Below are 27,903 nucleotides of genomic sequence, written 5' to 3'. Positions count from 1 at the left end.
TATAATCCTAGCAAGACTTTATAAAAACCTGAATCCCAAATGAGGCCAGGTGCCAACCTATTTTTGGAAGTGTTTATTTATAATTTTCATTTAGTAAATTAAATTTACTTTCAGGTAGAAAACATCTCATTTACATTTCATGTCAAACACAAAATACCTTAATTTGCAGTTCCAATATAGAGTCAGTGTATCGGCGTTAAGCCAGATGTAGAAATTGTAGGGGAATGGGTCTAGCTTAGCGGTATTGTCATAAATTACCAGCCAGCCATTCACTCTTAAATTATTTAAAATATTGTATAGCAAACAGACGAGAACGAACTAACCAGTGTTTCAAGGGTGCAAGTTCTTCTGGCTTGAAAAAAATCATACAGTTTCAAAACAGGGGTTTTTTTTCCAGGAAAGATGTTATTTGTATTTGAAAATCAGTTTCTGTTTGGCAGGTAATTCCATCATATATGCCATGTTTTATTTATGAACTCATGAAATTGCACATTTTCTGGAGACCGTGTCAGTGCTACTTGCAGCTCTGATCTTCTCTGTAAAGTAAAAGGAAAAGTACGTGCTTGATGTACTTTGCTTTTTACAAGGTCAGACTATTCTAATGAAGAATGGCCAACTGCATTTTAATTATATTTAAAGGACAAAGGAGGGAAGCAAAGTTTGCTGTTTTTTATTGTCCTTTATCTCAAGTCTCCCTTAAATGCTCTTCCTCAAGCAACCTCACCCCCCAGCAAGGGCAGAGTCCCAGAAAGTGTCTTCCAGCTCTGCCACAGTTGCACCTTCCCAGCACCAGCGGGGACCTCAGCACCACACTGAATCTTGCAGAAGATAAACTGCTCTACAACAACTTACCAGCTAAAGGCGGAAATCCTGCTTCCACCAGCTCTTCGTAGATATGCTTGACAGGATTCTGATGAGCCAGCGATATACCATGTAACCAGATGAGCAACATTCTGTTTCCATGTTCCTTATAACTTTTTTTCCCTATGCAATACACAAAGCATTTGTCTGTTCCACATGCTGGAAACAGTGTATTTTGTGCTTTTACCCTTCTGAGAGTTTCAAGATGTTTTAAAACCTACCTTATACTCTTATTTCCTTATAAAGGTTAAAAAAAAAATACTAATTTTATCCTCAGGCTACTGTAAAGGGAGAAAAAAAGCTAATACATCTTAAAATTAATTTTTTCCTTTCATTTTTTCTCAACCTGTGGAAATATACCATGGAGCAGTAGTAAACAAGTACAATGCATGCTATAAAATGATTGCTTTCTCAGCACTTGAGATGTCTGAAACCAGCAACTGCTGTTTAATGGCAGCTGTGAAGACAAAGCATGAACAAGGTCTTCCTGAGTCACACGGTTCCCCAGGTCCTCACTTGCAGCATGACCCACAAGACCCTCCGTGCTGCTTACTGCTCTTGGTTTTGATTTCCAAAGATGAAGGTTACTTCAGGCCAAGAGGGAGGACAGAAGTGGCCTCTGCTTCTACAGGACCACTTCCCAGGAACCAGGGACAAGGTTTGTATCCATTCATTGCTCTTTTTCATAATGTGAGTAAGAGCAGTATGGCCAGCATGTATCTGTGATACTCACATTAGTTTAAAAAGCAACTCTGCCTTGTGGTTTTTATAGTTCAAATACTATGTCTAGCCATTCAGATATTGTTACCTGTCCATTGTTCTTCAATGGCTTTAATTTGTTCATCTGTGAACTTCCAGAACTGGGCTAGTTTTTTCCATTCCTGAGGTTTTAACTGGTTGTATGCTAGATTCCAAAGGGAGGAACGGATTTGTTTGGTCTGTGCACTATGATCTTGCTTGAAGGACAAGCTAAAGTCTGACCCATCATCACTACAAGCTAGATGTTCCTAAAGAAGAAAGCAGATGATAAATTTTGTAACAAAGCTGGGAACCTTTGCTTAGTGAGCAGTCAACACTGTCCTGTACAGTCATATGTAGCTACTGACAGGTGGTTTGCTCAGTGCAGGTAAAGGAACCATGTTTGGCTGGTAGAACTCTTTTGAAGTCTTAGTCTGGATGATGCTATTAGAGTCTGAATAACAGAACAGAAACAAAGCCTTCCTGTGTCTATTGCTATACCTTACTAAGTTAAATGCAAAATAAACCACTTTCTTTGGCACATGATATACAACAGCAAGTAACTGCAAGTACTACGCCACCACTGCAGTGCTCCTGGGCTCTGTCTGCTTTATATGTCACATTTTGAACATGGCTGGCATTCAGCCACAGCTCTTACGCTTTCCTTTTGCTCCTCAAAGTTCTAACATCTCTCTGAGAAGAGTCTAGGCACAATTGGCATGGCACTTGCTCAAGCTGTCACCACCTCTGCTCCGTCAGCTCCACTTGGCTGAAGCGGGTGCTACCAGGTCATTTGGTGGCAGCATGAGCCATAGGGTTTAGTATGTGGAACCCAGTTCAGCAAAGTGTCTAAGCACCAATAAGCACGTGTGTTGAACCTGGATCTAGTCTTATTGCCTGCATAAGCAAAATCAGATAGAAACCAAAACTGCAAGCATTTTACCCTACAGATTAGAAGTGATGTTGCTACCATGTGCCTGGCTCCTGGAACAGGAGTGATGGGGTTGCTTCTTGTTTGAGCACCTCTGCAAAAGCCATGCCTATCAGTGATTTCACCCCTAGCTGAGCAGTGCCCAGGAAAAAGCCTCAATCGTAATGTAGGTAAGCTCGAACTACTTTTATATTTAATTTTGTTTACTTGCTAGTCCTGTTTCAAATCAGTCTCCAAAGTGAAAAATGTCTTCAGGAAGTTGATACAGGATTACAAAGCAGATACTAAGCAAAAAAGGAAATGGCAGCATGCCACATTTTTTAAAAGTACAAAATATAAAATACTTCATTCCAGATTCAGAAAAATACAACAGGGTTATTTCCTAACTTTATGAGAGTTGTGCAAGAAAAAAAAGATCTTAGTTCGGTAACTAAGCATTGTCATTTATGTTTGATTCCATTTTTGTGGTGCAGACTTTATTTCATGCTTCCTGACACATGCAGGGTTTAGGTTTAGGACATTCTACAGGACAGCTTCAGCATCTCCCCAGTTCAGTGTTTCTCTTCTGAGGTTAAAACCCCTCACCTCCTCCAAAAACGAAAACAAAAACCACAAGCAAACAAAAAAACCCAGACTTATTTCTCCTCCCTTTGCAGCAGCACAGCTTCTCTTTGCTGCTAATTGTGTGTCTAGGCAATGGCTGGGTGGAACAGTAACAGCAGCCCTCAAATCCAGTCAAAAACAGCCTGGAGCCTGGGCAGTGATAGGGAAGGGTTGGGTGGAAGCAGTAGATAGAAAAAAGGGCAAACAGAGAGAACAAGGCACTCACACATTGGTATCATACACTTCCTCACAGCAACATGACATTTCCTTTTTGTAACTAAAGCCTTGTCACATTGAGCTGACTTTTCATGTGTGACAAAATGATAGTTCTTACAATTGAGTTCTTACAAAAATGGTTAAAAAATGCTGTAATTTCATATATGGTAACACCATCTGAACATCATATTCCATAACTGTAAGATCTAAGCTGCTCCTAAAGACTGTGCTCTTAGCTTTAGGTAATGGAATGTAAACACTCATATTTCCATTTCCCAGCATCTGTGGAACTCTCGCAAAAAAGCTATCTACTTAAACACCTTTTCTTCTCCTCAGGCAATTCAGTAAACAATGCCAAGAGGTTAGGAGCATTATGGGCTCACTGCTGCTGTCTGACTTGTCATGTGTTGCCAGAGAAGACATGACTTCACTTTTGATTCTCCTTTAAGCCAAAAGAATCAATAACATACCTGACAACTCGAGTTGAACTGATGCAGATCAAACATGCACAACACAAGGAGTTCGTAGAGGTGCTTTTCATTATAATTAATGTAGATATGTGATTTACAAGCACAATTCCCTCTAACATTAAGCTTCATGTATTTGGACACACAGGGCTGGAGTGGGGCAGTAAAACCAGCTAATTTATGTGTCTGCTCTCGGGCAGGACGAGTACGCTTGCACCGCCCCCGGAGGCGCTTGGCTAACCTGTTAAACACTCCCTAGCAGGAAGCAGGAATGAGAATGACCTCACAGGTCTGTGTGGCAGCTCAGCAAGGAGAGCACAAGAGCTGACAGTCAACTGAATTCCTTTTGCCCCGGTTTGCTAGCTCTGATGCTCACAGAAGAACTTGCTCTACATACATAAATTGTATCAGTATCTTCCTTCTTGCAGTTTTTTTGGTGGATGCTATAAGAGATGTCTTTTACTGCCTCACTAGGACCAACTTGCAGTTTATTTGAGAGTGTGGAGATTTTACACTGTATTGTGTCAAAACCCAGCAAATTTAATCAATTCTCAGGGAGCCCACATAAACCTATGGCTCCGAACAAGAAAAACTGAGCAAGCTAATACAGGACTGATTTATGGAGCATTAATACGCCTTAAAATTAATCTTCACCATCCTATGAAATGCCTCCCTTTCTTAAGTGTGTAGGTACAGCAGGTGCTTTGTGGTTTTCTACTACAACTGTCATTGGTGGAATAAATAAACTTTCTTAGAATTCTGAATGTCCCTCGTGACATGAGATGTCCTGAATTTTCAAGACCCATTTGGGCTTGGTCTGAGTTTCAAGGCGTGTCTCTGGGCACGGCCTCACCAGCAGCCCAGCTCCAAATATTCCTTTGAATTTAAGAGGTACTAAGCTCAGCTTTTCTTGCTCAGACACTTACTGCCTATAAAGCACGTACAGATTCGTAAGTGATTCAGGATAATTAACACAGGCCAAAATAATTGTCACCTACACTTTAATACATCTGCCTCTCAGCCCTTTAGGGAGGGCCATCACTAAGCAGCCTATGTTTAAATAACTAGGGAAAAATGGTTAGAAATTCAGACGATCTGAGGTCAACTAGGCCATGTCCTTCACACTTGTTGCCTGATTCTTTCCCATTTCATTGATTGTAATTTTATAATTAACACACATAGAACAGAGGAGGGAGCTCCTGCCAAAGCAGCTAAGCGCTTGCTAGTCAAGGAGTGATGGACACCTGTGCTCCTCCACATATTTTGCTGTACCAGAGTACACAGGTGTGGATTCAGGTCATCTGAGACCTGATGCTGATGGCACAGTTTTAATTTGGGTTAGAAACTCTCCCCACCCCTTTATTTCTGTGTGTAGAGCATGATGCAGGAAACTGGTAAGATTTGCTGACAGCTTAACAGTTAGTCAGAAATAAAACTTTTATGGGGTAGAGACCTTCCCGTTCCCAGTTCTAACCCCAATTTTCTCAAAGCCAGTCTCGCAACCTGCCAAAATAAACCACCTCAGGCAAAAGGCATTTCAAGATCAGAATTGGCTTTTCCCTTATAGTTCTCCTCATTGTAATGAAAGATGTATCTTACCTGTTTCATGGCATAGTACCTTTCTGCTTTAATGATCATATCTACAATAAGGGCATGATTGCTCCTTGATGCTACAGCTAGTGCAGTTTTTCCATTCTGAAAGCAGAGAGAGTGAATCAGAACATTATCTCATATGTATGATGATATGTATATCATAAAAGAAATGCAGGAGTTTCATTCACAGAGCCCTATCCCTTATTTCCAAGAAAATTTATTACTATGGATTTATGGCTTCAAGGTAGCTACAAAGTTCTATGCTTTGTATGAGCTGTATCCCCTCAGCCCAGAGGCGGTCATTTTTCCCCCTGCACCGAACTCCCCACTAAAGAATTTCTGGTGAGGTACAATTGCTTTCAGAAACCTCCAGCACTCGGGCTGCTCTCTACTCCATACTAGCTTGCCCTCTCCAGTCACGGCTTCCAAGTTCATGCAAGCCCCTGTTTCAAACAGGCTGAAGACTACCACAAATACAGTCCATTGGCGTGTTATTGTTAAACTGGCATTTCAGATGGGTAGGCAGGCAAAGCTGGAAATGGACAACTTTTAAGGGCAAAACTGCATCTTGTTATGGATGGTAAGAGAAGCTGGCTCACAGAATGAAAGGAGAGTGTGGGACTGAGTTTCTCATGACAACTGAAGTGAGCGCAACTGAAGTTGATGTTTGCCGGGTAGTACAGGCAGTCAAAGGAATTAAAAACCATTGCTTTAATTCCAGCTGCAGAAGACTGCTCAGTCTATCTGAACTTGTCTCTGCTATCAGCACTTCCATGCATGGGCACCTCTTTGGCTCTGCAGGGTTTTTTCTGCAATTGTCTATTTTCAGCAGATTTGTACTGAGTGGAATCACCTCAGATTTAAATATTCAGGGATATCAAGCTAGGCATTCTAGAAAATTAGACCTAAAAGAAGCCACTCTCTTAATCAGAAAGTTCAGTAATTAAAATACAAGGCATTTCAACTCTCCAGCTATTTTAAAGTTCCCTAATATATACCATTGGAGTTCTAGCTCCTGGCTGCGCTCAAGATCATTCTAGCCTGCTTTAGAAAAGCATCACATTGGAAGCCAAGGAATTTACATTTCAAAGAAGCTTTATAGCGTAGACCTACTTTGTATGTGAAGAGTCCAGAGACCACAAGAGCTTATTGGGTCCAACATCTGGAAAGATGTTCTGCATTTCACAGGGAGATGGGGGGAGTGGGAAAAGGAGGTGTTGCCAACCTCCTCTGCTAGTGCAAACACTGCTGGATTCTTGCGTGCACATGTAGCACGGCAGTCTTGCACACAGGGAGCACTCTGTGCACTATCAATCACAACTGATGACAATTGTTTCTGCAGATTGGAGGAAGGAAGATCTCCTGAGAGACCAATCCCTGAGCTATAACAGCTTGCAACTCGTGCAGATTTAGGACATGCTCTGGAGACTGAGGAGGCTCTTATTGCCAGAGCACAGATGCCAGGAAAACTCAGCAATTGCAGCGGGCTCTCCTTTCTCCTGCCTGCTGTTCAGTAAGGATGGGAACATTTTTTGCATCTTGGCACCAGCTCAGTTCAAAGAGGTCTGTACTTGCAAATGTTCCCAGCAGTAGCATGGCCTCAGGGGTCATCCAGCAAACAGGCAAGGGAAAAACTACTCCAAGAAATAAAACCATTGCAGAAAAGTGACAGAACGTGGGCTGGCTCAGAGCCATATTCTCATAATGTGCCCAGGACTCTGTCAACACTACTGTAATACCAGGGCACTATCCAGCCCAAAGACTTGCAGGTGCTTAAGGTCAAAACAGGCAATAAGAAATAAATTTCTGTGCCTGCCCTTGGAATACAAATAAGTAAAGACAATTTTCCAACGGCTAAGGCACTGTCTAAAGAGAACAAGTTTTCGGTCCGTGTTAACCCCTATGAGACTGCAGCTCTCCAGCCACTGTAAGCATGACTCTGAATGGGAAGGTTTAACTGCAATGTAGCATCTTACCTCAGCCTCCCAAAACACATACACTGTGTCACACACACTCAGAGTCCCGAGCCTCACACCAGGCTAGGGAAAAAAAGATGATCCTAGTCCATAAAGCTTTAGTTCTCATTAGGACAATTTTGTACATAAAAGTAACTTTTCAGAATTAGTAAAGACCTAGATTTTGCTTATGATAAACATCAAATCTGTCCATTCAATCATATAGAAAATCAGTATAGTGGTAACAGCATAAAAAGGGGAAGTTCAGCCTTGCAGTAATTTAGGAACATTTGTGCAAACTGGATTTGGTATGCTGTCCTTTCAAAAGCACTTCCCCAGAGACTCTTTGCTTTAGTAGTTCTTCCAGCCATTGCCATTTTTGCCTTAGTCCTTCCAGGCTGAACATCAGCAACAGGATCTAAGCACCTACCTAAACGGATCTGGGACAGCTTCTCAGGGACACAGGACCATCATTTCCAGATGGCCCAAAGTACTAAAGGACAAACTCACCATCACTGCAATTAGTGAATCTGGCAGTACCCGTGCCTCTCCTGGCAGTGAACCTGGCTGCGGGTGCACAGTTACAACAGCCACAGGCTGTTTTCCACTCTGTGAGCCTAGTCCTTTTTTTCCATTAGAGGTCTCTGGCAGCAGGGTTTACCCTGCAAACAACGGAGCCTGGAATTTTTACGGCTCTTCACTAAAACCATTTCAGATCTCTGCAGGCTGCAGATGTGGCAATATTAAAAGGAGATTTCCTTTGTAACAACTAACAGCTTTACCTGGCAACAAGTGCTTCCTGCTTCTCTGGGAAGAAGGTTATAAAACAAAAAATAAAATCACATAATAGTTGCAGGTGTGAGGAAGTCAATCTACCTTATCCACAGACTTGAGATCGCAGCCTGCCTTCAGCAGCACTTCCACCAGCTCCACATTGCCAAGATCAGCTGCCAGATGTAGAGGGGTTTCCTGCCTCTGGAATTAATGACACCAAATAAATACAGAAAGCCATCCTGCCTCTGGAATTAATGACAACAAATAAATACAGTATGCCAAACTCCCTCTTAGAAGCAGAATGTTTACAATCTGAATCTGGAGAATATTCGCAACAAGATGGTATTGGCAAAAGAACACTGAACAGAACTAAATCAGCTAACTTTTGAGTGGCCTACCTGCCAGTTCTGTTTCAGGCTAACAAGAGAGCATGTGGGATGTTTCCCACAGGAAAACCGGGCAGGAGCTGGAAAACCAGCTGGCTCAGGGAAAAGTTGCTCTCATACCCCTCTAGTGTACTGTAACCTAATGACGTCTCTCTTTCCCTCTTAAAACAAGGTGTTTCAGACAGAGTGCTCCATGTGACTGCCAGTCCCCATCCATGCTAACCTCTTGAGTAACATTTTCCGTGCAGAAATTCATGCAAAGATAACTGGATATCTGTCATTTTTTCAGCAGTACCTTGTGCCATGTCCACAACAGGGTTTCTTAGCCAGCACTGCCACAAAGCGATAATATGTAGCGGGAGTGTACTTGCTCCATGATGGTCTCAGTGAACATTAACGCGTGTGCGTGCGCATACACACACACTCACACACAAAAAGGTGGTGGGGGAAGCATGAAACAAACCTAAACCATTAACAAGAAGTACAACTAAAGCAACATTCAGCTTCAAGTCTCATCTTTGGGTCTGAAATGAGAGTTGTGTGATCTCTACACAGCTGCACCTATTGATTTATTTATCCTTCTACAGAATATTAGAATAAGAACCTCCAGTCATCTAAGGGTGCATGCAGCAGCAAATAAGATATGTTGCCATTTATGGAATTTGTTATCTTGCTCAAACAATACTAGCACAGCAAGTACCATAATACATATGCACACACGCAAAAATAAATATAAGGAGGGAACTGCTTCTTCCTTCCTATTTTCTTGTACCCTGAGCTCAGAAGGAAAAAAAAAGATCATTTCAAGCAAAATCCACATAATCTCCTCTTTACCAGTTATGTTAATTCCCAGTCTTTCTTACATGATTTAAGGAGTTTATATCATGACTGGCATCCAAGAGGCTTTTTACTGCCGGTAGATGATTATTGATGACTGCTAAATGGAGAGGGGAATTCTTCTGCTGTTGAGGGAAAACAATAAACGATTATACTTGGGTACGGTATTGGTTCATTTGAACAAGAAAGGTTCTTGTTAAAACTGCCCTTGCAAAGGTGATAAGCTCTAGCAGAGGTTCAAGACTGCAGAAGACACACCCTGAGGTGCGGAGTTATGCCAGAGATGGTAGCCTGCTCCTGCAACACCTACAGCAGCAGGTAAACAAATACAGCTGAGAAACCTGAGAATGCTGGGTGCATGGGGCACGTATCAGAGCTGGGATGTGCTGCCTTCCCTTGGCCAACAACAGAGAGCTTAGGGTAATGTTTCTGTTCCCTCAGAAAATTGGCTTTGCCCTTAGTTGAATAGGCTGGAGACAGATTAATTCTGTATTGGGTAAAAGATGTCCAAATCTACTTTCCAGGAATAATACCTTGTCACATATTGGTGCTGGAAATATTCTCCATACTAAATTGACTTGCTGTCATATTTACAAAAAGCAAATTACAGCTAGAAAGAAATGAAGTTTTTTTATATGAGTGATTGTTTGTTAAAATAACTGGGGCACAGATCCAACCCCCGTCACGATCCAACCATTAGATTGGCAAGATCGCTTTGTATGTTGAACCTATGAGTCATCAGTTTCTTGTTAAATACAGCTAAAGAATAATTCCATACCAGTGTCATTCACAGGTGCCTGACACCAGTTCATTAGTGTCTTTATAAACCACAGCCATTTTTTCAGGGCTACAGAAAAATAAAGCAAGCTATTATGCAATGCTGTACTGGAAATGTTTCCAAAATGTAAGTTACAACTTTGTGAGTGGCTTCTGTTACAGAAAGCCAATGAGAACAAGCAACACAACAGCTTGATCATTTCAAGCACATAAAAAATTGTTCTTCGCTGATAACATTACACAACAGGCCAGTGATCATGGCGCACATCACAAAGCCCACTTTTTGTTTTCATCCTGTACTGTAGAAGTGGAGCATAACATCCTATTCACAGAAAATCTCAGACATAACAAAAACTGTAATAGCTAAATTGAGACAATATTTGAAAGTTAGGAATACCTCTTTCTTTTTAAACCCCAAAGAATGGTGGCATGCAGACTTTGAAGGCATATGCTTTGAATGCACAGGGTAAAAGCACTGAAGTGTTTATTTACCTTTTAATTACCTTATTCAAAATCAGTTACAAATGTTAACTCTTTTCCCATGGCACACAGGGAGGCCTGCATTATTGCTTAGTTCAAGCAGGATATGCTCAGCTTCTCCTGTCACCTGGTCCTTGGCTTAGCCTGGCCACCTTCACACTGCACTGCACCAGTCTGCCCAGGCACTCACTGGGTTTGTGCCACAGGACCTTGTCTCTGTTGGTCCATACATCTTGCTAACCAACATCCATAAACCACATAATAATGTGTATAGTAAAAACATTTAAGGAACTAGACAATCTCTTCAGCTGTCTCAGTTCCCAAGGAAGGCCATAAAAGACAGGACAGACTGAATCCACATCAGGACAGTTCTACTGATACACACTCACCTCGGGTTTAGGAATCAGGTCAATGTTCTTATCAATAAGAAAAGTAACCAAGGATAGATGTCCGTTCTGAACTGCAATCTGCAAAGCACTACTATTGTTCTGAAAGAAAGGGTATAGACAGCAAAAAATTATATTTTTGTTGCTGGGAAAACAGTACTAAAGGGAGCTATCAATACAGGGTAATCTTTCATTTAAACTTGTGTTATTAGCCCTCCCCTCCAAAAAATACCCTTTGATAAAATGATATAAATTGAGGTGGACCAGCAGTTAGCATGATGTGATTTTGTAAACACGGAAGGAACTTCCTATTTTTACCACATCACAACAAACATGCTAAAACCACCAATATTCTACAGTCCTTCTCAGTCAGTCTGAAGAAAAAGATAAATCAGCATTGTCAGCTATCCTGCACCATGGACAACGACAATGCCAACACGTCTTCTAGACTTTTAGTTCAGTTTGAACTTTAACAAGCAAGTACAGTCGCATTAACAAACTTTTAGAAGTAAATCAATAGAATATTTTCACTCAATAATTCTGCTAAAACAAACAAGCTCTCGGTCTGCTGGAATCATAAACTTATTGCAGCAGGCAAGCCAAGGCCATTCAACAGATGTGAGCCAGACTGCAGTCCAGATGTGGAGAACAGGTTTGTCATCAGTTCAGTCATATACACTGCCAGAAAGGAGGATTTTCAGTTACTCTAGTTGGTTAAGTTTCTTAGTTGTATGTTTTACTATTGGACATACAGTAAATAAAACAGCTCCACCGCAGTACTCTGTCAAATAAATCTATGCTATATTTCTTCCAAATCAGTTTTATTCTGTTAGAAATTTCTATATTCCCAGTTCTATTTTATTAACTATTATTATAGTTATATATATTTACCATTTCATGAAAATAAGCAGAGCAAATACACTGTTAGTACACACAGAAAAGAGAAGATAAGGTCCTTCCTACAGCCCAAGATGTCCCAATACCTGTGTGCTGGAGGGATAATGTGTACATACTTGAGTTAAAACATTGATGTCACTCCCTGCTTCCAGTAAGAGTTCAACACATTTTTCATGACCTCCTTCAACAGACAAGTAAAATGGAGTTTCTCCGTTCTAGACCAACAGAGAGAAAATGTCTGTTCCAATTTAAGCCATGTGACTATAAGGCTGTGACACAAAACAGATTAGCTTGATCAGACTCATCCAGCTCAACAGAAAAGGGGAGACAGTCTCAAGAGAACACAACAGGAATGCTCCTAAATTAACACTTATAAGAAATAGCAATTCACCAACACCTAAGTGACAGATAACATTTATATGGACAGATGTACAGTACAGTTTACAATACAGATAACTATTTCATAAATAATAATCATGCTCTTTTCAAAGAAGATTGCTAGCAACCAGCACAGAAACAAAGAGTGGGTAGCAATTGCTGCCATTCAGCACCAGGCAACACGGCTAGCATGTTTGCACATACCATAAGTACTAATTTCTGTCAGTCCAATGTCACGCATTTCTGACAAATTCCCAATTCTAGTGCTAGTTATAAGGAGCACTTTTAGCAGAAATAATCATGTTGCATATTTATTTCATATCTTCTCCCCCCAAAAAAATTTTCCATGTCTCCACAGCAAGTCTTTAAAGTTACATCAGCTGCACAATGACCTAATCTCTGCTTCTGAACTAAAATACAAAAAGGTTTACTGAAAATTAGTGTTTCAGCATTCACAGAAGCATCAGTAAATCCTGATTTTTGTTTGCTTAAACTCCAGCCACCATTTTCCTGGTAAACTTCACATATCTTAGTACTTTGCTTATGCTGGGGAAAGCGAAACGCATTTATCCACAGATCAGAACATCTTCAGCTGGACAGGAAGGTCACACCATGGGTCACGGCAAGGCAGAGGCACAAGCAGTACAAACTTTGTGTGCAGAAGCAACATTGTTGGACAAGGATTGGAAACACAAGGTCCTCACATTTCAAAGAAGCTTGTGTGCCTCAAAGCTTGCATAGCTGGAAATAAATTGCATAAAATCTCTCTTATTAAGGATCAGGATCTTAATCAGAACCTGATTAAGGAAGAGGAGTGACCTGGGTAGGAGCAGTTGTCCTTTACTCATTTCGCCCACTGGGCCAGCAGGACAGTCCATCAACCACATGGCAGGTTCCCACAGGGGGCAACAAAGTGAATTAACTTGCCTGGCTCATTCCAGCTCCCCACAGAAGAAGCAGAAGGCTCAAGGACCCTTTGCAAATCAGGAATGCTGAGTTGAGCGGTTAGAGTGTATCTCCTTCCTCCACCCCTACTTTAAGCCTGAAAATTAAGCTCATGAGTGCATCATCTCAGGGATACAACCTCCACAGCTAATATGCAGTTCATGAATATGCCGGCTAAGCTCACCCAGGAAAGAAAATGTGGGTAGGCATGTCTGCAGGCAGTTCTGGGCAGTCAATTGGGATCAGATGAACAGGATACAAATCCGAGACCTCTTTGCTGAGGTGCCTGCAATGGTATGTGCTGGGTATGCATGTTGAACTGGCTCAGTGGATATCTTGAAAAGCACCAGAGATGGTAAGAAGAATGGGATCACATGGCCACAAATGGAGGACAGGAAGCAAGGTGGAGGTTAGGTCATCCTCTATTTCCTTCTACCAGTAGTGACTAAGGGCATATGAGATGGAGAGGAGGTTGTTGTGTGAGGAACAGAGGACAGATGAAGGGACATTGAAGGAGTTAATGGACCTGCATTTGCTGGAGAAGGGACAATGAAACAGGATGCAAAGGTACGTAGAAAAGCATATATATGAAGGTACATAGAAAAGCGGAACTAGTTAAGTTTACTCAATGCAATGTTTATTCCTTTAAAATGTTTTTTGGGGAGTTGATTTTTACAATTGTTAACTTTACCACTTTCAGTAATTTCTGTGTCCTTACCTGATTTATGTCATTTATTTCCTCCCACTGTTTAAGCAGGATTTCTACAACTTCACTGTGACCATTCTTGGCTGCTAGATGCAGTGCTGTGTTCCCCTCCTTGAAATCAAAATGTCAAATAAGTTACTTTAAAACCCAGAATAAAGTCAAAACATCAAGTAAAACCAACACAAAGCCTTTGGTCTTTCACATACATCTCTCTTCTGCATACAAGGAGAAGGAGGCAGATCCACACAGCATGTTCCAAGGTTAAGTTTAATCCAAAAGAGGTCTTTTTCACATGTATTCAGACATGACATTGCTGGTCTAGTTGGTTGTTTTATATGCTGAAAACTGCAGTGTATGACCAGTGAAAAGATCAAAAATTCTAACTCCTAAAGAATGAATCAGAAGAAAACTTTGCATGCTTCTACAGGGAAGGGGACTACACCAAGCCCCCAGGATCCCCTAAAGATTAATGGTCAAAACATAGTAAGTATATAGAAATTTGTAGTGGCTTTGATGCCACGTTTTGCCAATAGATGGGGTCAGCACGAAGGACACACACCTAGTTAAAGAAGTGAGTTGACCTTTATTTAAATGTAAAGCAATAGAACAGTTAAGTGAAATAATGTAGCAAGAACAAATCAAGCCACAGTAATGCATCTAATGGCTACTACACATGACAGACTATAGTGGTTAAGAAAGATACATCACCAATTGCCCTAATACTTTACCATCACCCAGACCCACACTCACTTGGGAGCCCCAGTTACAGTGAGGATTTGGAGAACCTTTTCTAGCAATTGGGAGGTCCTGTGCAGTGCATCCACTCGTAGGTGAGGTCTCCGAAGTCATAAGAAGGTCCAGCTTTTATGTTGATGATTAAACAAGCTCACATAATTTCAAATGTGGAAACATCTGGTTTCACTTTCCTCTTAGATCCCACCAAAACCTGGCCAGGGCTCAGGGAGGAACCAAGGGAGTTTCCTTTATCTACTTGATTTTAACCACTGGTTTCCAAACAAGACCATATATCTGGTTTCATATCCTTGATCACTTGCCTCTGAGCAAGGAAGGATGCACTGTATCTTTGCTAATGATTATATTTTATCTAAGTCACATCTTTCGCTAAGGATCATACATATTTCACTAATGACCATGCATATTTCACTATGATTGGATACTAACTATATATAACGTTCAGGTGGTGTGTTCATCTAGAGGTCAACTTTGGCTCAAGGCCTATTGCTCAGGCCTCAGTACATCATGCCAACATGGCAACTCCCAATCTCTTTCACCATCTGCACAATTTCTCACTAGCTAATTAAGGGGGGAAAAAAACCAACAAAAAAACCAACAGCACACCAGCAAGCAAATAAAAACAAAGAGCAAGTTCAGGAAGAGCAGTGGGTTTTGAGCTAAAAGATAATGCTGGCACAAGAAACAGTACAAAACAGGCTAAAAACAAACAGAAGCTGTAAATTAGGGGAAGAATCCTAAACCTCAGAGAAATAGGAGTCCAAAAGAGCTTTTCATTCACAGCACTGGGGTGGGGTGTGCTGTGCACGTGGGTGAAAATTCAAATCCCTTTTAGAAATGACGGATATGCTGTGATTGCTTTTAGTGATCCAGCAGATGAGTTTCTGTCCTGCTTACTCTGTATGATCACAGCATTTGCCTCCCATTGTTGCTGTTAGACTGCTGTTAGATATCATAGCTTCAGAATGCTAGATGTCTGGGACAACACTGTCTTTTAACTTCTACTAATAAACTGTTTAGCACAGCAGAGCTCTCAGTTGCACTGCAACTTTTAAACTATTACCAGAATACCAAGAAAACAGAGTCACTTCCTGGGTGCGTGCTTACATGTTTCTATAAATGCAGTGTCTGACCATTTCACAGTTTTTAATGTATTTATCCTTGCAGTGCCTCACAGGTTCAGAGAAATACCAACTTGCTCATTCCACATATAGTTAAGTAAGGAGTAAGGAAATTTAAGGGCAGACTTTGAAAGCTATTTAGATACCTTAAAATGCAGTGTCAAAAGCACAGTCAGTCAATCAGATTGAAGTGTTAAAGTGCTTCTGAAAAATCCCCCTAGGTGTTTATTTGTATCCTGAAGTATTTAAACACCCTGAAAAATTACTCATGCGGGACTTAGCAGTGACACACACATACACAGCTGAGCAAGGTGAAAAACTGGGAAATACAATCTCCCAGTACAGAGACTGACACCTTAATCACAAGACTTCCCCACTTCTCCCAATAGACAGCATATGCTAGTCTTGCTTTATGTGAACTACGAATATGTATGGAAAAGCCTCCTGGCAAGAAGACCAGATATCCCACTGTCTCCCCTTGATTACTGCAAAATCATTATCCTTGTATATTTGTTGGTCCAGTATTTATCACTACAAGCACTGTGACATCTATACAGTTTATTCACAGTACTTGGTTGTGTAGTAACTACAGTGAAACAAAGTAATCTTTCATAAACACATTTTCAGTTGCACTTCTAAGAAATAGAAACATTTACCTTATCTTTTTCAGGTGTAAACAGCTTCAGAGTAATCAAATTGTTTATCATGTCAACATGACCTTTTTCAGCTGCCAGAAGAAATGGCTTTTTACCTTTCTAGAAAACAAGCATGGAAAGGAACACAGTGTTTTTGAAAGTAAAAATACTTTGCTTCCAGTTACTAGGTATATGGCATGCATATGTGTATTCTGCATAAAAAATTATCTATCATATATCTAAGTAGATTAACAAAAAAGTAGATATACACAATAATAGTAAGAATATAAAAAAAGGATGCATTATTCAAGTAGGGTAAGGAAACAGATTATACGTCTTGCGTATGCTGAAGAATATATTTGCAAACTGTTCAGAAATGGTAACCACTGTGGACTGACCTCAGCCTCCTCTGCCTGCCGACACCTCCCCAGTGGGACTGAGCATCATGTGCAGCAAAGGCAATGGGAGCAGGGAAGGAGATGTGTCTGGAGTTCAACTGAGACAGGCAAAGAGGGAGGAAAGGTGTTTTCCCTAAGTGCTTGTCTGACTTCTTGTCTTACATGTTTCTCCATACCGAATCAGTATTGAAATTTTGTGTAACTGGCAATAAATTATAATTCATTTAATTTCCCCAAGTCAAGATTGTTTTGCCCACAACAGATGCCTCATTACACCAAAGAAGTAAACAGAAGCATACTGTACCCCATCAGGCTTGTTCAAGTCATTCAGGTGAAGATCCTGGAGAAAATAATCAACTATTTTAACACTGTTGTTCTGAGCTGCGAAGTGCAGTACATTCATTCCGTCCTGAAAAAACATAAACAACCCTCTAAGAATATGTTTGATTTTTTCCATTATAAATATGTTTAGAGTTGGTAAAAATTTGTCAACAAACCTCATTCTTAGCCTTTTGATCAGCACCTGCTTTAATTAATTTTCGCATTATATCCAGATTTCCAGTCCAAGCTGCTAGATGAATCACTGTCAGGCCATGCTTCAAATAAAGTGATAAAGGCAGAAATTATCACCAAAATACCTCATGCCAAACTTCTTTAAATTTCTTTCATTAATTCAGTGTATGAGTGGGTTCTGCTCTGCAGGCTCTTAGAAAATCAGTATTAACACCTGGCAGTGTGAGTGGGATCTCACTTAAATTAAGCTAAATGTCATGCATCAAGACCTAGCTAGACGTTCAGGCTGCCCCTCTTCTTGGCAGAAGGTCCGGAATCTCCAGAGAAGGACTGATCCTGTTTTAAGATGGGGTGATTAAATACTACCCAGAAATCATTCCCCCTCTCCAGAAACTACGTAGATAGTTAGCGCTGGGTGTGGTGGATGAAATTTCAGGTGACGATTCGTAATGACTGTCTTTCCATGAGTCACCATAATTTTCCAGTTAGTCTTCTTTTTAAGGTTCTCTTTTCTTTCAATGTCTTTCCTGTACTGAGGCAGAAATTGCCCAGACTGGGCACAGCAAGGAGAAATAGCGCTGGAAAACAGTGCGGAGCGATACGGAACATGCGTCTGATGCACAGGCTACAAGAATAAAGCTGAATCTGGGCAAAATTTGTGACTGTGGCTCAAAAGTCTGCTCGGAAAAACCTTCCCAACTATGACCCAGGAGAAAAAGTAACTAGACTTGATAGCCTTATACAAGGAGAAGACTAGCCTGGTAGATGAGGGGACAGAAGTGAATGCTGACCTCAACTTTCCTAACAGTTTTGACACTGCCCCCTATGACATTCTTGTAAACAAACTGTCAAAGTACAGGCGTAAACAAAGAGATATGCCAAGGTGTACTGAAAGGCAGCTGTCCAGCTGGAGACCAGTCGCTAGCAATGCATGCTAGGCATTGATCTCGGGTCCAGTACTGTTTAACATCTTCATTAATGACCTGAATGATGGGGCAGAGTGCCCCGTCAAATTTATAGATTATATTAAATTGGGAGAAGTGGCTCATGGACCACATTGGTGTGCTGCCATCCAGAGGGACCTCGACAGGCTGTAGAAATGGGCTAGCAAGGACCTCAAGGAATTCAACAAAGGGAAATGTGAAGTACTAGGGAAGGCACAACCCCAGGCACCAGTACTGCCTGGGGGCCAACTGCCTGGAAAACAGCTTGGCAGAGACAGACCTGGGACTTCAGGCGGACACGAAATTGGACATGTCTCACAGCAATGTGCCCCTGCAGCACACAAGGAAATTGGTATCCTGGGCTGCATTAGGAAGAGCACTGCCACCTGGTCAAGGGAGGTGATCCTTCCCCCTGCTCACTGGTGAGTCCACCTGCAGTACCATGCCCAGTTCTGGGCTTCCCAGTAGAGAATAGACAGGGACATACTGCACATAGCCCAGTAAAGGGACACAAAGATGATTAAAAGACATATGAGGAGAGCCCAAGAGACCTTCGAGTGTTTAGGCAAAGAAGGCTGAGGTGGATCTTGTAATTGTTTATAAATACTTGATGGAAGAGAGTAAAAATGATGCAGCCAGACTTTTCTCAATGGTGTCCAGTGACAGGGAAAGAGGCAACGGGCACATATTGAAGTACGGGAAGGTTCACTTAAACATAAGAAAAAACTTTTTTACTCTGAGGGTGATAAAGCACTGGAATAGATTGCCCAGAGAGGTTATGAAGTCTGCATCCTTGGAGATAATCAGAACACCACCGGGCATAGCTCTGAGCAACCTGCTTGTCATGACCACGCTCTGAGCAGAAGGCTAGATTAGGTCATCTCCAGAGGTTCCCACCTCAGCCACTCTGTGTGATTCTGGGGGGGGGGCTGTTTGACAAGGATGAGTCTGGGAGGCAAAAAAGAGGCACAAAGGTAGCAAAAAGGTGAGTTTGAGGGGGGAAAAAAAGAGGGGAGGGACAAATAAGGTATAAAATCATATGAAAAGCAAAAAAGGGAAGGATCTTGTGATGTCCACAATCTTGCCATTGTGGACTCCTGTCAACACTGGTGGAGGTGACCTGCAGACACAAGCTCCCCTGATATAGTCTCCTGCTGGTCTTCCTGTCAGGTCCACGTCTGATAAAGTTGGGATAGCAGGGCAGATAAGAAGGGGTAAATTTGTGCCTGGATATGAAATGCAGGACAGGTGACAGAATTTCAGCTTAGTAGTGTAAGATTTCTTTGCAGTAATGTAATTGTGTATCATTGCTAATACTGATAATAAGCAACAGAATTGTAACTTAATCACTGCAACTTGGAGTGATATAAGTACTATTAATAAAAACTGATTCTAATAGTTATGTTTATTAGCCAAATAATGTATTACTGGTTTAACCCTTATAGATGTGCTGCTTAATCATTAAACATCTTAACTACCTCCATGACTTATGTCAAGTCACCAGTCTAAAGTTGGGAGCACCACATATCTGCTGCTAAGAATACCATTGTTTGGTTTTAATCACCTTCCTTTTTGTACAGAGAAATGGTAAGAATGCTTAAGAACTTATGCCAGAAACTGAAATGGAGTAAGAAATAAAGTCATAGTATCTTCATTCTATTTCTTACCAATTGCAAGATCAAACTGATTGCCAGAGAGTACATGAATCACTGTCAATTACAATATGTAATGTCATAGTATTTGACTCTGTAAGCTAATTATGATGGAGTGTTTCCAATGGTCTTTCAACAAAGATGATTAGCAACATCTAAGAATTAAAGATAACTAATGATTAAAAGGTAATCCTTAATTAGAATGAGATTCTGAGTGTTTAACGGAACACCAGCATGGAGGGAGGGTCTGTATTTCCAACCTGGCTTCAATGCACCCTATTAGGGTAATTAAAGGACCCACAAAATGTTTTAGTCACCTTATTGCCTCAATAAATCTGGACGATAGCCATTGAAAAATAATTTGTTATAAAGAATAATTTACTATAGTTACAGAATAAATATATTAACACTATACCCAGTGATACTCTGTAAGATATCCAGAGATCCATTTCTTACTGTTGTTATAGACGGCAATACTACTTAAAGAAGACTCTCCACTTCTTGCAGAATTAGCTTATTAGCATTTATATCATAGACTAATCATTTTAGAGTACTTCATGCAGGCAACATCTTTGAGCTTGTCAGACAAAAGGGAAATGTTGCTTATAGCAGTGTAAGACTTGCTTAGGAGCTGGTAGGGTCCAGAAAGACAGCCATATTTTTTCAAAGTGGCACGTGAGGTATTCATTGACAGGGCAGATTGGGAGAACATTTCAGAGCAACTCAAGCAGCACTAACGAGGAGATAGTTACCTACACTGCAAGAACATGCCCAAATACAGGAACTGCTGGTAATTGGAACTGGCAGATCTCTCTCATCGTATTTTCATTCCAACACAATATGAAAACAAGGAAACTTTCTCTCTCCACCCCTCACAACCTGGAATTTGTGTGTCTTAATTTAAATACTGCCACATATGGTGGTTAAGGAGAAAGAAGCAAACAAAGGGAAAAAAGGTAAATGATTCATCTATTTTCATTACTCAGGTCACTGGAAACCTCCTAGTTTGAATATCCTGTTTATTAATAACATACCATGCATATGGTCTTAATATCCAAATCAAATTTTGCACTGTGGATCACCATCTGACCCAGTCAAATCAGTCACACACTGCTAAACTCTTAATATCTTGGAGGCTGCAAAGTAGCTGACAGTTTTGCATTAAGCTACACACATAAAAATGGAAGGAAAGAACAGGAGGGTTCATTTTTACTTTCACCAATTGCTTTCATATGAAGTGGCCAATGATTAATACACAGCTACCACAGACAGCTTATTTGCACAAGTGGCTTCAACCACCCTTGTGCTCACTCGAGTATTCAATGTAGCCAGAGCTCTGGGCAAAGCATTTTTCTTTTAACAATGCTTTTTTCATATAAATGTGTGCAGTCTTAAGACAAACCGAAGCATTTACAGCAAGCACTTAACTTTGCAAAACTGGGAGCATAAGGCAAATACCTTCTTTTACTTCCCCTAAGGTGTTCCTATACTGTGTGAATCAAAACATGTAAACCAGCTTACCTGATCTGCCATATCAAGTCTAGCTTTGTGACAGAGAAGAAAATCCACTGCTGACGTATGACTTCTGGCAACAGCAAAATGGAATGCAGTGCGCTTCAGCTGAAATAAGCAAAGCTTTGGCTGTCAGGTCCATAATGCAATTCTTTTCCTTCTGCAGGTGATCAGGATTTCTGAATTCTTTATTAACAAATGTATTTGTTAAAATATATACGATTGCATGTTTTTCCTTCAACAGCCATGCTTGTTCTTATCTGCATTTTTGCTCCTTCAATAAGATTTAAACATTGATCTTAAAGATTTCTTAAAGAACCAGAATAATTTAGTCACTCTGTGTAGCATCATCCCTTCACTGAAACTCACTGGAAAGTCAAAATGTGATTAAGTAATCATATACTGTCTGTCTAGAGGAAATGCATGCAGTTCAAGAAGCATCCATGTTTATTATTTTATTATTTGCAAAGCTGAGGATTAGACTTAAGCAGTTAGATTTGCTTTTGACTGTATCTCTATAATGCACTACAATATTCCTCCCTCACGCAGTATTAGTCACCTTCCCAGACTGAGTCATTTACTATGTAAATGAAAGCTTCCACCTTGCAGTGAGTAATTTTACACAGGTGAATAGGCTCAACACTTACCAGGAACACTTGATTAATTTTTCATTAAAGTAATTAATGGTGTGAATTTAAAAGGGATTGGTTAAATTGAATTAAACTTTAGTGGAGAGAGTTTTACTTCCAGTTAAGGTGAACATAACTGGTTTTAACATAATTCACTGAGAGGTTCCATACAAAAATACGTAAGTGATTTAACCAATTAACTTTAAAAGTCAGTTTGGACTTGTTCTCTTATGCTTCTATGCACATCAGCTGACTTATTCATGTCTAAGTTTAAATTTACTGCTATATGTGTTAGAAGCATAAAAAGGTGGGATTTATGACGTGCATTTATGCCAGAAAAAGCCTCTTGCACAGAAATAGTTCTATCAACAAAACTTACCTTTGGCAGCCTGGCTTATTTGGCTTGGGAGTACAAAGGTAGGCATGATCAATATGAACAAAAGAACGGTTTTACCAATATAAGCTACATCCCCGCTAGAAGGATTAATCAATGCACAACACACATGTATCTATGCTAGTAAATTCCTTATACTATTATACTATATGTCTGATCTAAGTATGACAGTAAAAATTCAAACTGCTGGACTGGAAAAGTATTTAGTTTAATTTCCTGAATTCTGGAAATAATAAGGAAGCAAGAATTATTCTTAAGTCAGTTTTTAGAGTACCATTTAATTGATGACAACACTCTCATTGTTCAAGAGAAATTTACTCAAAAGAAATTTTTGTCTCCCTGTCTTTTTCAAAAACAAACCAAGGAATATACCTGTACTATCTCAAGTCCACAGTGGGGAAAAAACCAGATGTAAGTATGGGAAGCAAGGTTTTTTTAGAACCATGATTAAGTAACATCAGATGTTCATGGGTAGATGATTCATATGTAGCCACTGAAGGCAAACTGCTCTCCACAATACCTAGATTAACACCACAACCGCTCCATTGCTGTTGAAGCAACCCTCACGTGGAACACAGCACTGTATTTTGTTACTGTGTATTACACATCCTCAGATTTTAGGCCTAGATTTGATGTCAGCTTAAGATGCATTTTGATCTATCAAGGGTAAACCTGAACTCCGATCTCAGCCTGGTGCCAGAGGATGTGGTAGAAAGCTCCTGTGGTTCCACACAAACAGAATGGTAACACTTCAGGCTTTAAATCTGTAATGCTAGCAGTGTAAATTCATTCTCAAAGTGACTGTGAGGTTAAGTTCTCCTATATGGAAAGATGGGAAACTTCAGAAATTAGTCACCCAAGATCACAGAGCAAATATTAGAGCCGGGACAATTCAGTAGTCCTTAGTTCCCAATATGATGGACAGACTAGTGGCTAAATGCAAAGACCAAGACCTGCAAGTTATGTTGCACAAATCCTACAGTCCATACTGGATGTGTGAAATGTTTCTTAACCATGTCCTAGAGGGGACTCCCCACAGCCTCACCACCTTGCAGCTGACGGGGCTAGCATACTGGGATTCCACCATGCAAGCCCCTGAGGAGTCCCATTTGAGATCAATGATCTGTCAGATGCTTCATACTCACAGAATCTACAGCATTTATATTAACGTTCTTTTTAAACAGCTTTTCCATGGTTTCCAAATTGTTCATTTTAGCAGCATATTGAAATTCTCTCTCATCTGGCAATACTGTGGAAAAATGTGATGAAAAAATTGTATTACTAAAAAAATAGCCATAACCAACTTAAAGGATGACGATACTGTTCTTACTTTCTGTTATTTGTCCTGAATTCATATGTTATGAGAATCAATTCCTTCTCATCATAGAACTGTTACAGGATTACATTTTTCTCCACTAGAGACATTGGCTGACATTTCCAGTTTCAACTTTTAAGCGCAAATGGAGGCAGACTTTTCACAGCAGGGAATACCCCTACTTGCAATGCTCACATGAACAAGGGTTCATTTATGAAAATTTCACTATCTAAATGGGTCCCAAAGTATTTTATAGGCATAGCAGTGAATGGTACAAACTGCAGTATTTATTTCCTATTCTTTGAAAAGTTGCTCTGTTTTAAAACAGAACACACTACCAAAAAACATAAAAATGTATAGCAGTAACCAAATGGTATGACCCAACTGAAAAAAAAAACAACAGACCCAAACCCAAACAAACCAGGAGTTTTACAGGGCAAAAAAAAACAAATCCAAAACAGGTATGTACTTGAACTCAAAATGTAGCCACAATGTGGAATTCACTATTAATTTGGGACCTTCCTTAAATATCTCAACCCAGTAATTAGCATCTGTTTGGTGAACTGAAGTAGCTGCTGTACGCAGTAATTTTCAAAAGTAAAATCCCAGTGTCTGGTGTTTTAGCTAACTTAGAGGTCAGAGTTATTTCTCTACCATAACATTTAATTTCCTAGCCTATCATACTTCAAAAATGCATCACTTAGGTCTTCTGTCTAGAATATTTTGGCCTGAAAAGCCACTTGTCCAATGATATCACCAAAGCAGACAGCATTCTCTGTGCTGAACGAGAAACTGCAGCAAGCATCTGCTCCTTAGAGGCCTGTCATGCAAGTTGATCCTATTGCATTACATTTAAGTTCATTAACACATAATGAGAATACAGCCTGAAGCAGTATGGCTGCAGAGCATACTAAGAAAAATCAGTATGGGATTCACTTTATCGCATTTTACATATTACCCATTATTACAATCTCAGTGGGAGTAATCACAGTTGTACTGTACAAATTAAGATAGAAATGGAACTGAACACTTGCAAAGCAGTTTCTAGTTTTGCTATGATATTATCCAAGCACCTCAAACTACAGAAGCATCCTCCCACAATTATCTGAAAACGACATGATATGATTTGCTTGTTTTACAACATGGGGGCACAGCCAAAAAAACCCCCAAAACCAAAACCAAAGCAGTTGCAAATAAAAATACATCTGTGACAAGGAGTGTGGCTGACAGCTAAATCTGTTGCGAAGAGGGATCTTTCCAGAATAAATGCCTCACTTATAGTTTTCATAGTCCACACCCTAAGGAAGTATCTAGCAGAGCTCTTCCCGCTACTTTGATTTCAAACACGGTAAACCCATGGCTGCAGGATATCTTGCTCAAGGCAAACGTGTGGCAAGCGTGGTAACAAAACATAGGGCACCGGTCAGCTGCAATTAGGCCACATTCATTCCTACTGACTGCTGATGAACACGCACACATGCATCCTACCCGAGGATGCAAAGATAAATGCTGTTGCATCTCAGGACATTCAGGACCAATCCCAAAAATTTATTTGCACTGCATTCAAGGACCAAGAGAAAATGATGTTTCTTTACTGCATCTGCATCGGCAAGGACAGTTTTGTTGTAGTTCTGACAATAAATACATGCTCTTTTCTCTCCTGCCCAGAAGTCATGAATTGGCTGTATGCTGTTAAAAAAACATCTGTTACTCTGGGCATGATGTTCCTTACAAATCTCTCTCTCTTAATACCTCTTAATTCAGGAGTTAAGAACAGCGGCAATCCAGATATACTGAGGGACTGACCTGCTGCACAACCTTTCACTGCTTTTGCAAAATGTTTTTTTCATACATGACATTACAGGATATAGAGCTGTCAGACTACAGATTTATGGAAGCTTTCTATCCAAGCTGGGGTGTCCAGGATCTGGCACTCCTGGCATTATTAGCAGTCACTCTACTTTCACATAACAGCAGCAAATGATTATAAATTCGTTGCTGTCAGGTTTTTTGGGGGGTTATTTTCTTTGGTTTCATACAAAATGTCTGGCTTATTGCCCTGCAGGCTGTATCATAACTATGTAATTACAAAATAGTTATATTCAATTTTTCTTTTGAGCTAACTAGAAGTAGTAATTTTATCACTTATTTCCATCGTAGAGAGCCCTGTCTGCAGTGTATTGAACATTTCAACATTTCTCTTTCTTTTGGAAGGGCAAGGAAGTAAAAGGATGCAAAGTAAACCACTTTGTTGGCCTGAAAACAGAAAGTCTTCCTCAACAGAAACTCAAGCTTTGAGGTACCTTCAATTTTTCTTTCCTCATATTTACACCTTATTTTAGTGCCCTCAGTCTGCCTTTCAGTGAAACCACAAGTAACAGTGACTTCCAAAGAAGTAAGGAAGTGTACCAGAGGTTTCAGTACTCATAGCCGACGGAAATCTTTCCACCTCCCTCCCATCCTTATTTGTAATTTCCTGTCGTGGCATCCCCAAGATGGAATCTGTTATTGCCTCAAAAAACACATGGAAAAATACCAGGAATTTGAATTGAATGAAGAGTTACAAGGAGACAAAATACAAAAATAATAAAAATATTCAGATTCAAATGACAACAATTTTTTTTGTTTTTACTCTATTGTTTCTAAAAATTAAATCATGTATTTAAAGGTTTGGTAACATTTTCAGTGTTTTCCCTACACTTCTTGTTTGTTACTGGAAATACAATGACTAGGGAGAAGTAGGTATTTTGTTAAGTCATAAGAATGTTTTTCTAAGATAACAATTTTCCAATTCAAAGCATGGGAAAAACTACCTATTGAGTCCCACCGCGTTATCTTATTAGTTTATCTGCCCTCTTTGCCAGCCTGGAAGCGGGGCCCAGGGGAATGGCTCCTGGCTGTCACGCTGCAATCACAGGACGGGGCCGTGGCAGGGTTTAACAGTCATCGCTCAGTTTCCACAAACAACCCGCTCCCACTAATTGCAGCCCATGCCAGAGCAGGCTGCTCTTTCACAGACCGGTTTGTGGGATGAAAGTTGGAGATCGCTTCACTGGCAGTCACGCTGCTGAGCGCCAGCAGGCCAGCAGGTCTGCCGATTTCTGGGTGCCCCCCCGAGACTGGGGGGAGCCCACAACGGTTGTGAAGCTGTTGGAAGGCTCTTAGCCCCAGGGACATGGGATGCCAGCGAAGCCCCTGGGACGGCTTCAGGGGTGAAGTTAGAGCAGGGCGCTGGGCAGCCGGCAGGACCTGTGCCCTGGAAGACAGACATGCCAAACCCCACCTCCCAACCCCACAGCCGCATGTCTTTGACGATGTCTTTCGCTACACATAAAGCGGCTCATGCTTAAACCTCCTCCTTTTCTCCTCACACCATTCATTTTGGTCTTTGGTTGAGGCAAAAAGGGGGTTTACATGCGCCCCACCATCCAGGCAGCCCCGACAGGGCCTGGCACGCCACCCGCAGCAAGGGGCCCAAGGCCGCCAGCAGCCCGCTGGGCTCTCGCCTCTGACCCCCCTGCACTCACGGCTGTCGTGGCTGGCTTCGTGGCTGGCCGCCGCAGCTCCCCGCGCAGCATCCTCCCGGGCGCGGAGCAGGTGGCTCAGCCCCTTCAGCCCCTTCATCGCTGCCCTGGCTCCTCTTCCTCCTCACCCAAGGGAAGGGGCCCCCGCCGGGGCCAGGAGGGAGGTGCCCCGCGCTGGCCCTGACAAACCGGTTGGCGTTGGCGGGGCTGAGCTGGCCGGGCGCACCCAGGCAGGCCCAGCACACCCTGCAGGCACCCAGCAGCACCCCCCCAGCACTCGGCTTTGGAGAGCTACGGAGCAGCTTTAGGATTTTATTTTAAAAGAAACCAGGAACTAAATACACAGCATTTCTTGATACTAGCTAAGCGGCAAACAGTCATCCTTACGCAAGCCCACTCAGGTCTTCTCCAGCAGCTAGTAGCCCTACGTGCAAATAGCAAAAAAACTTGCGCCGACGCGTGCACACAGGAGACAAAAAGGTAGTCCTGTTTGCTCCCGAAGTGCTTCCCAAATCTTTGCACAAGCAAGGTAATTTCAAAAAGCAATGCCACAAGTACAGACACACAGAGGCAGCACAGCTTA

At 41.1% G+C, this 27,903-nt stretch overlaps 1 protein-coding gene across 2 annotated transcripts; it reads right to left on the bottom strand.

The window, feature by feature from the left end:
• Positions 1-58: 58 nt before the first annotated feature.
• Positions 59-27,491, bottom strand: ANKDD1B (ankyrin repeat and death domain containing 1B). 2 transcript variants are annotated; one of them, XM_040579830.1, is made up of 15 exons: positions 27,324-27,491; positions 23,627-23,730; positions 21,468-21,566; positions 17,335-17,433; positions 17,142-17,246; positions 16,461-16,559; positions 13,943-14,041; positions 12,018-12,116; positions 11,008-11,106; positions 9,388-9,486; positions 8,241-8,339; positions 5,416-5,511; positions 1,670-1,868; positions 853-984; positions 59-536 (listed from the first exon to the last, which is right to left on the bottom strand). In XM_040579830.1, the coding sequence occupies exons 1-15, from the start codon at positions 27,418-27,420 to the stop codon at positions 478-480; spliced, it is 1,584 nt and encodes a 527-aa protein (XP_040435764.1). In that variant the 5' UTR covers positions 27,421-27,491; the 3' UTR covers positions 59-477. The 2 variants fall into 2 exon arrangements, with proteins under 2 accessions (XP_040435764.1, XP_040435765.1); XM_040579831.1 differs by lacking the exon at positions 23,627-23,730 and having other exon boundaries at positions 27,324-27,483.
• Between the last annotated feature and the right edge of the window lie 412 nt (positions 27,492-27,903).

This window comes from Falco naumanni, chromosome Z (assembly GCF_017639655.2).
Source record: "Falco naumanni isolate bFalNau1 chromosome Z, bFalNau1.pat, whole genome shotgun sequence".
NCBI classification, from domain to species: domain Eukaryota; kingdom Metazoa; phylum Chordata; class Aves; order Falconiformes; family Falconidae; genus Falco; species Falco naumanni.
Note: the sequence above shows the minus strand (reverse complement) of the source record. Positions and strands in the feature narration are given on the sequence as shown.